The sequence below is a fragment of the Chlorocebus sabaeus genome, chromosome 4 (assembly GCF_047675955.1).
Source record: "Chlorocebus sabaeus isolate Y175 chromosome 4, mChlSab1.0.hap1, whole genome shotgun sequence".
NCBI classification, from domain to species: domain Eukaryota; kingdom Metazoa; phylum Chordata; class Mammalia; order Primates; family Cercopithecidae; genus Chlorocebus; species Chlorocebus sabaeus.
This window is the reverse complement of record NC_132907.1, coordinates 14,966,635-14,981,102: the sequence shown is the minus strand read 5'-3', so window position 1 is coordinate 14,981,102 and position 14,468 is coordinate 14,966,635. Positions and strand designations below refer to the sequence as shown.

Here is a 14,468-nt window from a genome sequence, read left to right as displayed (position 1 = left end):
AACTAACAAATGTTAAAAAAATTAAAGAAGAGTTAAACGTTCAAGTGTAAGCTATGATAAGTACAAAAAGAATGCAGGGAAACTAGAGAGGAGTGTTAAGTGAAATGGTCAGGAAAACTTCATTGCCAAGGGGAAATTTGAGTTAACATTGTTTACTGGGCTAGATGACTGCAGGGCTGACACAGAGTGGTGGTCCTCATGCTTTTGAGTTTCCTTGTCTCTAAAAAAGCATCCTTCAACAGTGAAGAACAAAACATATTTTTCTGCCTTAAATTAAAATAAAGTAGGAGAAAGACCTAGTTCTGTGGAAGTGTTTAAAGGGAAATCAAAATCCAAAAAACTCTATATTTAATTTTTCAAGGCTAATCTTGACTGAAAAGATTGATACTGAAAAAAAAATCACCACTACCAAATATAGAGCAAAAAACCCAGTGTACCTCCCTATCGATAATAAAAAATGGTTTTAGAAATTACCTAAAATGTAAGTAAATTCCTCAAATTATAAGCAATATTGAAAGTGACATATCTCTTTATCTTAACTCATTGGGAAAGAGACCAGATAATTTATTTAGATTTTATAACATAGGTGCACAAGAATTTTTGACTCACCTCTTTTAATGTCAAAGGAGATGTATTTTGCATTCTAATTAGAATTTTACTAAATTTTATGTTCCCTTAAGAGGAGGTTGTGTGATCAGGGCTCAGGTATAGAAAAATAAAAAATAGAGCAGTTACCCTCATTTAATGAATTATATTTAGTACACACAGTACAGCTCTGTGTTCTCTGAATATCCTGAGAGTTTTGGTTTTTATCTCTGTGGCTAGATCATTTTGAAACTGCAGACTTTGAGTAATTTTTCTCACAAACACTTGCTATTATAGTTTTACTGTATAGTCATGCTGCATAGTGACATTTTGGTCAAGGGCAGAGCACATGTACAATGTTCCCATAAGATTATAATACTGTATTTTTGCTGTACATTTTCTTTGTTTAGATATGCTTAGATACAGAAATACTTACCATTTTGTTACAATTGCCTGCAATTAATACAGTAACATGCTGTACAGGTTTGCAGCCTAGGAGCAAGCAACTATGTCATATAGCCTACCTATGTAGGAGGCCATACCATTTGGGTTTGTGTAAGCACAGTCTCTGATGTTTGTACAATGATAAAATAGCCCAATGATGTTTCTCAGAAGGTATTCCTGCTGTTAAGTGATGCATAACTGTATATGGGAAATCTTTTATATAATCAACTATTGATTATCTATCACAGTGAGATTGACAATACAATAGAAATCTTGTATTTTTAAGCTGTTAAATACAATTTATGTTACTAAATAGCAAAATTATTTTGGTTGCAAGTGACAGAAAACCCAACCCATTGGGTGAAGCAAAGAAGGGACGTTTTGGGGCCATGTAATTGAAAAATCTGAGGTAGAACTAGTTTCAGATATGGTTGGTATAAATAATGTAGTCAGAATCTGGTTTCTCTGCATCTCATGGTCTTGCTTTCCTCTGAGTTGCGGAGGAATTACATGATGCCTGCTAGTTTTTTTTTTTTTTTCTTTTTCTTTTTTTGTGGTCTGTCTGGCTCAAACCTAGTGGAAAAGAGAATAGCCATCTTTCCCAAACCCCCCAAACCAAATCCCGAATTTCATCCCATTGGCTGTGATTGTAGATCATTTGTCTCCAGAGTCTCTGGGGCCAGCAGTACTGATTGGCAAGATTGGAGACCTGCGTCTATCCCTGGAGCTGTAATTAGTGGAACAGTAGCCAATGCTCCTCTAAGGAACCATTCCCTTCTCAATCAGGAAATGGTTCCTTAGAGGAGCAATTAGTACTGGTCCAAAAGAAGGAAGAATTGATGTTTGATGTGAAAGTGGCAATGACAACAGTCACTACATATATCTTTCTCAGTTTAAGCCAATGTTAAATTTACATTTTTCTAAATACAAAGATTTCAATGGTGGAAGACCATTACAGGATCTGCTTTGTGGTAAGATAGTGTAGAGCTGGAATTTAAAACAGTAATTCCATCTACAAAATGGATATCCTTAATGAAATAATTAAAAATGACAGTATTGGATATCTGATGGCCTACTTTCCAGGCGGGAATGATATTAAAAATATTTAACAACCTGTGACAGAGGCATCAACCAATCAGAATGAGTTGGATCCAACCAATCAAAACTGGTACTGACAACAACTAGCCAGTGCAGCCCCATGAGTGAGAGTTGGCAGTTTGTCAGCACAACTTACTGGGAGGCATTCTTAAGGTGCTGTCAAGTGTCTCAAAAAATAGAGTTACTATATTGTATGTTGTATACTATATTGTTCTGTGTCACTGCATCCAAATTTCCCTCTTCTTATAGGAAGATTAACCCCTTAGTCCTTATTGTTATTTTAATTCTATTAAAATGTAAATGTTGGTGTGACAATTTGGTGGGGAATTAATATTTATTGGCATGTATGTATGTGCTTGGGGAGGTATTATATTCTTACACATGACTTTATTGAATTCAAACAAGTGTTACCTTAAAAAAATGGAACTGGCCACAATTAGATGAACATCATTCATTAGTGTATTTAAGAGCAAGTACAAGAAGCAGGAGACAAATACTGGTAAAGGGCTCAGAAGCCATATCTTGTAAGGAGTATTTGCATATGGTGGTCATTTCTTCAGCTCTTGGAAGAACAACTGTGTGGAAAAGGGATTAGACTTCAGAGGGCAGAACTAAGTAAGTTAAAGTTAAAGGATGTGAAATACAGGACAAAACTTTCTTAATGTACAATGCACTAAAATGGAAATGGCCGCTGTGTAAGGGAGTAACAAGCCCAAGTTCCTGGAGGTGCTCAGGCAGTTGCTGAGATGCATAATTACCTTTCTGGGACATTTTCATAGAGATCTTGCCATGAGAAAGAAATTGAAATGGAAGCTGTCTTGCAGCTTTGAGATCTATTGCAAGTCCTGAAATTGTTCTCTATGGGTAGGCCATGAAAATCAATATTAATTATGTGACAAGCTATTTCTATAAGCTTAATTTTTGTTCTGTGATCTTGGTGCTATGGACTAGTGAGGAAAAAAGGGAAAGATTTAATTTAGGAGGGGGAAACATCATTAATAAGAAAGGTAGGAGAATAAAACTTGCATTTATTGAGTACTTACTATGTGCAGGGTGTTGGACTAGTCTCTTTATCCATATAGTCTCATCTCATTTAGTACATTTAGTTTTTCACTGATCAGTTTGGAACTTATGGGAAGTGGTTGTTAAAATGATGAATTCTTAAAATAATTGACTTTTTCTTATATATTTTTTGGTGGTGAAACACAGGACTGTTCTGATGGCTACATGTGCAAAATACACTTTCAAATTAAGAGTGGGTCTGTGATGTCACATCCAGGAGCATCTACCCATGGACAGACATGTCCTCCCATGGAGGTGAGTAGTTTAATGTGTCACGCTCTTCTTTTCAGTCTCCATAAAGTATACATTTAAAAATGTATGCTTTAATGAATCCATTGCATTCCATCCTATGGAAGCACCACAATTATATCGCACTCATATTGAAATAAAATAGTTTAATTCTGTTAAGTAAATATTTTAAAAACTTTAAACTTCTTCCCATTGGAGAGATATCCAATTGCCATTGGATCCTGGGCCTGTTGTAGCAGGAGAAGGAGGTATTTTCCTATGTAATACTGAAAGCAAGAATTGTGGTAAAGTTATAGAAGATCCACTCTGACTCCAGATTGTAGTGAGCCGTCATACTTTTGGTTTTTCTTGGACCTGAATACCACAGATGCCTCTGTTGTCTATTTATTTATTTTTTCCAAGTAAAATTCCCTGAAGATAATATAGCCCTAGCCCCAGGCTGCTTAATACTTGATTGGAGACCTTTTTGCCTGCTCTGCCTTTATTCCCTTTTCCCTTGAAAATATGTTGAATCTCGATCTTATTCCTTAGGAGACTTTAACCTTGACTTGAAAATCTTGCTAAACCAAATTTTATTATGGTACTAATGACTGAGTGGTTTTCTGAGATATTTTCAATTTTCTTTTTATTGAAATGCAAACAACCTTATTGTATTTCTTGTGAAAAAAATTGTATATACCCATTGTAAAAATAAATAATAGAGAAATATATAAAAAGGATTTAAAAATGTCCCATATGTCCTTCAGTAGTTTACCACTGGTAACATTTTAGTAAGTATCCTTTCACATATTTCTATCATATACACACATATACATACTTGTTTTTTTTTTTTTTTTCAATGAACAAGTATATCATGGACATCTTTCCATGTCAGTACATGCAGATTTCCATAGTTCTCTATAGTGACTCCATTCCATTCCATCCTATGGAAGCACCACAATTATATGGCACTCATACTGAAATAGAATACTTGACTTTTCAAAGAGGATTGGTGAGGACCTAACTATTTCAACACAAAAGAAGAAATCACTAGTGTTTGAATTCTGAGCATCCTGGGAAAATGAAAGAGGTGACTTTTTTTGTGTGCAGGAAGAACTGTTTCCCAGAACATGTTAAATCAGGCCCATTTGCCAATCAGACATCAGCCCCCTTGCCTGTATATGATGCTGGCCTGCAAGTAACTTTCATCTATTTATAATTTGGTTTGCAAGTTATTCTTGAGAGTATTGTGCTTGGTAATAAGCTAAGTGCCCCCAGATGGGTGCTTGAATCTTGATTACTGCTTCATGGTTCCAATAACCAACATCAAATTTGAAGCCAAGCATATTAGGAAGCTTTTCAATTCATTATATATTAACTTAAAAAAAGTTTTAAAAATTAACATAGAAATGATGATTTAAAAAATGAATTACTAGTTTTTGCCTAACAAGTTGGCAGAGATTTGAAAAGCACTAAAAAGTGGTGTTGACAGTGTGAGGGAACTGACACTTTCTGGTTGATGTTTTAACTTCACAAAGTTTAAAGATGTGCACATACTATGAATAATCTAGTCCAATTCTAGGAATTTAGCCTCATAAAATGTAATTTTTTTCAACATTTTTCATTTCTAACATTTTCCAATAAATTTGAAACATATGGAAAAGTTGAAGGAATTTTGCAGTGAATATCTATATACTTAAATCACCTAAAGTCTACCATTAACATTTTGCTGTGCTTGCTTTATTTTATGTTGATCCCTCTATTTATACATCTTATTTTTTGATGCAATAATTTTAATCAAAGTAAATTGCATACAAGTACTCATAAAATATTTGAGTACACAAAGATTTACCTGCAAGTATATTCATTTCACTCTTATTTATAATAGGAAAAATGAAAATAATGGAAATATACAGTAGTAATGGATTGGTTAATTATGGCACATCTCTAGATGGATGCAGGCATTAAAAATGATATTCTCGGTGACTGTTTAATTACACAGATTAAATGTTCATGTAGGCCGGGCACAGTGGCTCAACGCCTGTAATACTAGTACTTTGAGAGGCCGAGGCAGGCGGATCACCTGAGCTTAGGAGTTAAAGACCAGCCTGGTCAACACAGTGAAACCCCATCTCTACTAAAAATACAAAATTTAGCCAGGTGTGGGGGCATGCGCCTATGGTCCTAGCTACTCGGGAGGCTGAGACAGGAGAACTGAGCCTGGGAGGTGGAGGTTGCAGTGAGCTGAGATTGCATCATTGGTGGGTGACAGAGTGAGACCTTGTCTTGGGGGAAAAAAAAAAAGTTCATGTTAAGTTAAAAAAAGGTAGATTAGGCCGGGCGCGGTGGCTCAAGCCTGTAATCCCAGCACTTTGGGAGGCCGAGACGGGCGGATCACGAGGTCAGGAGATCGAGACCATCCTGGCTAACACGGTGAAACCCTGCTTCTACTAAAAAAAAAAATACAAAAAACTAGCCGGGCGTGGTGGTGGGCGCCTGTAGTCCCAGCTACTCGGGAGGCTGAGGCAGGAGAATGGCGTAAACCTGGGAGGCGGAGCTTGCAGTGAGCTGAGATCCGGCCATTGCACTCCAGCCTGGGTGACAGAGCGAAACTCCGTCTCAAAAAAAAAAAAAAAAGGTAGATTATGTGGTATAAACAGTAGAATCCAAGTATGGTTAACATTCTTCAAACTATCCATCGACTACTACAATTTTAAATTATGATTCTTTTTAAAATTTATCTCTTCAAAGAGTTAAACCTGTAACTCTTTTCTTTCACTCTCTTGAAATCCCTAGGGTTATTTTTGCTTGATCCAGTGATTTCATTTGGAGTCACCATCCATCCTTGTAAGTTTCCATTACTACTGTAGCTCTGGTAGGCATCCCTCTCTTTTTTTCCCAGATAAGAGCAGAAGATTTTAAAGTTTAGAACAAGACAGCCCAGGCTGGGCACGGTGGCTCACGCCTGTAATCCCAGCACTTTGGGAGGCCGAGGTGGGCGGATCACGAGGTCAGAAGATCGAGACTATCCTGGCCAACATGGTGAAACCCCATCTCTACTAAAAATACAAAAAATTAGCCGGGTGTGGTGGCGGGCGCCTGTAGTCCCAGCTACTCTGGAGGTTGAGGTAGGAGAATGGCATGAACCCGGGAGGCGGAGCTTGCTGTGAGCCGAGATCGTGCCACTGTCCTCCAGCCGGGGCAACAGAGCAAGACTCCATCTCAAAAAAAAAAAAAAAAACAAAAAAAGAACAAGACGGCCTAGTACCCCATCTTTGTGTATCTCCCAGCTTCCCTACCTCTCTGTAGCAGAAACAGTATTTGAAAGATTACATATACATATACAAACATGTAATACTCACATAAGGCCTAGAAATAATTTCCCCCCTTCCAAACACATAAGATTTTCTTAGAATATTTTTTTTTCTTTTCATTTACATTTATTCTTGTTCTTTCTTTTCAGGAATTTGCTTCAAAAGTATGTGTTCTTTATCTCTCCTTCTTAGTACTCCTCAGATTCATGCTTATTGTTTTAAAAGCCAGATTGCTTCCTTAGATTGTAAACCCCATGGAAGTAAGGTGACTCAGTGAATATCTATTATTTGACTAAACCTTCAGGTTTAATTACCCATAGAACTAGCTCACTTAAGAAATCAGATACCTCTATATTTTGATATAAATTAGATAATCTAGTGAATTACTTAGAATTGATTATTATTTCATATTATTATATATATAATATATAATATAGTATATTATAAAAAAGTATGGGTGTATGTGTATACATATATATACACATATACACACATACCCCCCTCCCCCCATTTTTTTTTTTTTTACACACAGGGTCTTACTCTGTCTCCCAGGCTGGAGTGCAGTGGCACAGTGATAGCTTACTGAATCATCTAATTCCTGGGCTCAAGTGATCCTCTCACCTCTGCCTCCCAAGTAGCTGGGACTACAGGCATGCACCACAATGCCTAGCTAAGTTAAGAATTTTTTTTACAGATTTGGGTCTTGCTCTGTTGCCCAGGCTTGTCTGCAAGTCCTGGCCTCAAGCGATCCTTTCTCCTCAGCTTCCCAAAGTGCTGAGATTACAGGCATGAGCCACTGTGCCCAGGCTGAATTCTAAAAGAGTTTAGTTTCTACTAGAATAACATTTTTTTTCAACCATCAATTTACATAGAAAAATCAACAATGTTTAAAAAGAGGTTTGCAGGGAGTTTTTAGTAGTTTGTGTTTCTGAGTTGTCACTGGAATGGAATCGGATGATAAACCCTTCATCTTCCAGTCAACTCCAGTGTTTTATTTTTAATATTTGGCAACTCATAGTAAATTTAGTCTGCCTAAGTTGCTCAGATTATAACAACAGCACAAGTAGAAGAAAGAGTGCTAGACTTGGAGATAGAAATTGTTTTGTAGTTCTCTTCACCACTTATTAGTCATGTAACCTTGAGTAAACTTCAGTGTTCTCATTCAAACTGTGGGCCCTTCTTTCTTCTTGTTTTGGTTGGATGTAACAAGGGTACAGTGCTCTTATTAATACTAATAATGTCACACATATAATTATCTTTTTATGGTTATCTCATAATTATGCAAGAAGCAGCAGGATGTGAATGGAGAAACATGAAGGAGCAGGAAGAGAGCAGCGACTGTAACACTTCCTTTCTTTTCATATTCTATTCTTACCTTTAGATGCTGGGAATAATGAGTAGCCTCCAACCTGGAAACTAACCCTTATTCAGCCACCACCACCAGTTATCTCAGAGAGTGGTACAGAGACAATTGAGAGTGACTCTCACTAAAAAACAATGGTAGACTAATTAGAGCATTTAAAACATTCCATTTGAACTACATATGTAATGTCTTACTTTCCTAGATCAACACTGGACAGAGATGTGTTTTCCTCTTAAGTTCTCTCTTTCTTCATCATAGATTTGTTTGTAACTTTTATTTAGTCAGTAATATAATTAGAGGTATGGCAATTTGAATTTTTTTAGTTTTTCATTTAAAAATACCTCAGATGGCTAGGTATGATGGCTCACACCTGTAATCCCAGTACTTCCTTACGCCAAGAGGGGAGGATTGCTTGAGGCCAGATGTTTGAGATCAGTCTGGACAGTATAGCAAGACTGCATCACCACAAAAACAAGAAAAATCAGGTGGGCATGGTGGCATGCACCTGTAGTCCTAGCTACTCTGGAGGCTGAGACAGATGGTTTGCATAAGCCTGGGTGTTTGAGATTACAGTGAGCTATGAACACACCACTGCGCTCTGTCTAGTATGGGCAACAGAACAAGACTCTGTCTCAAAATAAAAACAAAAATCCAAAAACAAAATACCTCAGAATTAATGTTTTATCTTAATGGATAGTACATTTGTGATATCAGTAGAAGATACTATGACAATTTAAGTGGAATGTAATTAGATAAGGAACAGCCATCTACTGTTTGTTTCAAAAATGCAATGAACTGCTACCAATTTTTTTTTTTTTTCGAGACAGAGTCTCACTCTGTTGCCCAGACTGGACTGCAATGGTATGATCTCGGCTCTCTGCAACCTCTGCCTCCCAGGTTCAAGTGATTCTCCCTCCTCAGCCTACTGAGTAGCTGGGATTACAGGCACCCATCATCATGCCTGGCTGATTTTTGTATTTTTGTAGAAACGGAATTTCACCATGTCGGCCAGGCTGGTCTCGAACTCCTGATCTCAGGTGATCCGCCCACCTCGGCCTCCCAGAGTGCCAGGATTACAGGCGTTGAGCCACCGTGCCTGGCTGAACTTCTAACATTTTAAAAACTGAGACCTGTCAGAGGGTAGAGGGTCAGAGGAGGGAGAGGATCAGGAAAAATAACTAATGGGTAATAGGCTTAATATCTGGGTGATGCAATAATCTGCACAACAAACTCCCATGACACAAGTTTACCTATGTAACAAACCTGCACATGTCCCCCTGAACTGAAAAGTTAAAAAAATTGAATATTTAAGCAAATTTCGTGCAAGGGATTGATTGTGCTCATGATAGAAGAACTCAAGGAATAATCCTAATTTGTACAAATTATCAAACTTAGCTTTAACTGATTTTACAGACTAGACTATCATGAAAAATTATTGGTAGTTTTGTGATATTTAATAAATTTTATAATCTTGAAAGCAGTTGTATAAAACATTATTTTTCATTTCAACCATCGCTGATCAAAACATACTTCAACTCTGCACTGAAGAGTGATAAACTCTTATTTAACTATTGTCCTTGGGATTCCAAAACAGGGTTTAGGTAAAATATATCATCTTTTGATCCTAAATATATGATGATCAAAAGTCTAAAAATTTTTTTTTACATTTTTCTTCTAAATTAGTTGTATTTGTAGATAGTTGAACAACCATGCCAAAGATATGTAGATATGTGGATGGATATCGAGCTTGAGGGAAGGGATTTTGTGGAGTTAGAGGGTGCTATTTGCCTAGCTCCCAATGTTTTCATTTGATGAAATATTAGATTAACATTTTTTTATCAATGACTTTAACAGATTCTCTTACAAAACACATTTATGTCAGCATTAATGCCTTCATGTATTAACATTTTAATTCCCCCAAAATAATACTTAACATGGTCAATTATAGATTTTCTGTTACATACCAGTTTATCTTACTAGTTGCTTTATTATCTTATTTAATCTTCACAAAACTCTGACAATAGGTATTAATATTAATATGGCACATAAATGGATAAGATTAGTGAAGGTGGATAAAAACACAGTTATAATAATAATAACAGCAATAATAATTTTATAATAAAGACAACCTAAGTTTATGGAGGACTAACTATGGATACTGAACTAAGTGATTTGCATATATTAATTCATTTCAACTCATGATATTAATATCTCTATTCTCTTCACTTTATATATGACGAAACTGAGACAGGACACAAAGGTTAAGCTTGCCTAAGGACAATAGCTAGGAAGTGATTATGTTCTGGCTTTTGTTATGTTCTGACTTTGGAAAACAGTAGTTCTTACAGGTTAGTCATATTAAATAAGACGTTTATTGAGAGTAGATAGTATGATTTTGCATGTGACATTTCTGAATTTGTGAGATGAAAATGAGACTGGCAGTTTTTAAACAAGATATTTTCTTTACCAGTGACCAACAGAAGTACATTGCATCTATTTAAAATCCTCTAAATGTAGGGCAGTGTGTGGCAGCTCATGCCTGTAATCCCAGCACTTTGGGAGGCTGAGTGGGGGCGGATCACTTGAGGCTGTGAGTTCGAGACCAGCCTGGCCAACATGGTGAAACACCATCCCTACTAAAAAAATACAAAACTTAGCTGGGCATGGTGGCAGGTGCCTGTAATCCCAGCTACTCGGGAGGCTAAGGCAGGAGAATTGCTTGAACCCAGGAGTCGGAGGCTGCAGGGAGCCGAGATTGCACCAGTGCACTCCAGCCTGGGCAAGAGAGCAAGACATTGTCTCAAAAAAAAAATCCTCTACATATAAATGAATATTTTCAACAGAAGCAAACATAATCAATGCTGGCTTGGGATATCTTATTTTATGTGACACTTATTTTCATAAATGAGTATTGATACTACCATATCACTTTATCAATTTGTGATTTTTTTGTATTTAACTGAAGACTTTTCTTAGAGAAATTGAGATATCATTTAACAGTCATGGAAAACATGATTTAATAATTCATCTACTTTAATGAACAGGAGCATATTGTCCTTATTGAAGCCTTATTTCTATATATGAAATGATAATTTATAAATAGAAGTGGGAACCAAGCCCTATACTTCAGTTAGACAATTTTTGATGAAAATTAACCATAATAATGGTTAAAATTTATGTGGATATATTATTGCAAAATAGCTGCTAAACTTAAGTTTTTTTTAAAGATTCTGAATTAACATACTGACTAATGAAGACTAGAGAGACTAGAGTTGAGAAATAAGGTATAAGTTTTGTTTTTTAAATCATGTCCAGCACTCATCCACTCAGTGAAAGGAAGCAGTATCTAGTTAACTTAGATACTGATTTTTAATAATGAGTGGTAAAAATTGTTGATGAATGCTCAGAAGGGGGAAATATCTGAAAGTATTTCCTATGTAACTGGTGTTCTAGCCAACATTGCTTTGTATTTTTTTGTCTCTAATGTCTTCATTTATGAAGTTTTGAATCATTTTCCATAGAATAGAGATGGCCTAGATTTTGTCTTTTGATTCACACAATTCAGCTACCTATACACATTGACTTTAAGTTGGTCAATAATTTTTATATTATTGAAGTTTGTGTTCTGCTTGAAGTTCGATTACTGTAGTTCCTCTTCCTTTTGCAGAGGTATCAGAGATGGGTACCAAGCATATTTTATTTATCCATTTACTATCCTCATTACTTTAGAGCCTCAGGTTGCACCTTCAGTTTACATTTGTTAAAACTATGAAAATGATAGAGTCATAAAAATAGTGATAATATACTAGTGGAAGAAAAGATTTTTGTCTTAGGGCCTTGCAGTTCACTAACTGGTATTTTCCTTAGACCAGGGCAGGTAGAATATTATAGAAAGTGAGGCCCTCAACAAAAAGCAACCTATCATAAATTCCCTGAAGCATAAAACTGAGAATCAGTAACAGGAGATGATCTCAATTGCCAAGGAACGTATTCAAAGAATGATGATCTTCTGAGGTAACCAGGCCTTGAAATACACTCATTTGCCTTAAGGATTTTATTAGGTGGCTTCTAGGATGAGTTCTATTTTGTATGTCCAAAATAGACTCACATGTCAGAATATTATGTTTTTTTATAATGGAATAAATGGTGAGCCATAGTTCTCAGTAAGCATTAACGATTTGTCTGTAAAGCAACTGCTATTTTTGGACTGAACTATAGATATATTGATAAATGTAAATGATGACTAAGAAGCATGTTTACCTCTGTATTTGGGAATGTAATTATTAAAGCAATGTTAAAATGTCAGGAAGTTCTGTCTGTTATGTTTGAGGTGCATAGATGCAAATGGAAGCATGTGTAATAGTATTATTGAATGAATGAATCTAATGCTGACAGATAAATGGATTTTTGAAGGAAATAACTGTGAATGCAGCAGACCCCAATCCCACTTTTGTGTTTTACTTAAGATATTATGAAAGGGTTCAAAGACAAATTAAAATTTAATTCTATTTAATTTAAAGTGTAAGTATATGCTATATAGTAGTGTGGTCTCTGAGAGGGGAGAGTATAGAATACTCTGAAAACCAGTCATGTCAGATTAGGATCTTTAATTCCAGTAGAACTGGGGATTATTGCACTAAATATACTATTTATTATACAAACTATATTTCTTTAACTGGTATATAACAAAAGTATTTGTTTACTCATTCTTGAAACTCATCAGAAAGCAACATATAGAGATGTGGTACTGAAACTATTTGAATCATCTAATGAAATTTGTGACTTAGGGGATCTTAATGCAGTTTAACTATTCTGCTATAAAGCCAGGAGTCTTAGATAGAGGCAGGGTCATGCTTCACATTCTACTGAATCTTCTTTCTACTTTAAGCCCTTGGTACCTGAGTAATAGCACTGCAAAATTCAGAGAGTTGTTAGGTTCAGTGAGAGTCTATAACCTAAATGGGTTCTTAAGGTTACTTCTATCTTTGAAATTCTCTGTGCTATATTCTCCTTGGCAAAACATAAAGAAAATCTACTTTTTGAAATAAGTTGACTAAATATACATAGGTAACTAATTCTCTTTTTATTTATAAAGCTAGTAGAAAAGCCTTTGTAAAGATATGTGCCATAGCCATTGTATTTTAACTCAGCAATACGTTATATCAGAAAGTTTTCTTTACATACAGTTGTAATTTTGGGGTGTTTTTTAAAAAATCAAAAGTAAGATCATTTCTAGTAGCAGCTGTATACTTAAGAGGTTACTGAGCTGATGTTTCTGTACAAAAATCTGACAGGCTTTCATTGTGGAGCAATTTATGTCCAAATGTAAAGGTCTAACTTAGGAAGCAGTTGTTTTGGAGGAGGGCCATTTAATGCATTATTTTAATTGCCCTAATTATATATTTCTCCCATTTCTTTTAATGAATTTGGGATGCTTTTCATAGCAAAGACTTGGAACCAACCCAAATGCCCATCAATGATAGACTGGATAAAGAAAATGTGGCACATATATACCATGGACTACTATGCAGCCATAAAAAGGATGAGTTCATGTCCTTTGCAGGGACACAGCTGAAGCTGGAAACCATCATTCTCAGCAAACTAACACAGAAACAGAAAACCAAACACCAAATGTTCTCGCTCATAAGTGGGAGTTGAACAATGAGAACACATGGACACATGGAGGGGAACATCACACACCAGGACCTGTTGGGGGATGGGAGGCTAGGGGAGGGATAGCATTAGGAGAAATACCTAATATAGATGAGGGATTGATGGGTGCAGCAAACCACCATGGCATGTAACAAACCTGCGCATTCTGCACATGTATCCCAGAACTTAAAGTATATATATGTACACATATAAAAACTTCTTATCTTAAAAAAAAGACATTTAATAGATTGTTGGGGGTTTCAAACTTTAGGAGGCTCTTTTTTTCATGAAGAATTTCTGAGGAAGATATGTTGACTTTATAATCGAATCTAAAATAAATGAAAGTGAAACCACTACTTATAACTCTTTCCTGCCCTTTGAGGTTTTCTTTTGAAGCCAGTAGAAACTCCATATGTGGAGGGAGATGTGTTACTTAGAACATATTACAGTAAGACTTGATCTCACAAAAGATTAAGTAGAATCTAAAATTTGAGTTTTCAAAATTATTAAGTATATTTACAATTTTATTCCTTAGTTAAAAAGATTAATTTAAAAATATTTTGTGGAATGAAAAGAATTCCCATTAGCAAAATTTTCTATGCAGGGCTCAAAAACAATCTTCTTATATATCCTAAAGGAATTCATTGTTGAAGTAGCAATGTAGAATCTCGTGATATGAACCGCAAGCTTCAGGTATTAAAATGATTGTTGAATTTTTTTGG

The 14,468-nt window shown here is 35.8% G+C and overlaps 1 protein-coding gene across 4 annotated transcripts in view; it reads left to right on the top strand.

Annotated features, from left to right (window-relative positions):
• The window catches only part of ATG10 (autophagy related 10), a 277,769-nt gene that overhangs the window by 80,927 nt on the left and 182,374 nt on the right, over window positions 1–14,468 (top strand). For 3 of the 4 annotated variants that reach the window (XM_007977150.3, XM_007977143.3, XM_073014637.1), the window contains exon 3: window positions 3,337–3,444. The exons of the other annotated variant lie outside the window; for it this stretch is intronic. In XM_007977150.3, the coding sequence (XP_007975341.2) occupies window positions 3,337–3,444 (108 nt within the window). The remainder of the gene's footprint in view (window positions 1–3,336; window positions 3,445–14,468) is intronic. 4 annotated transcript variants of the gene reach the window in all.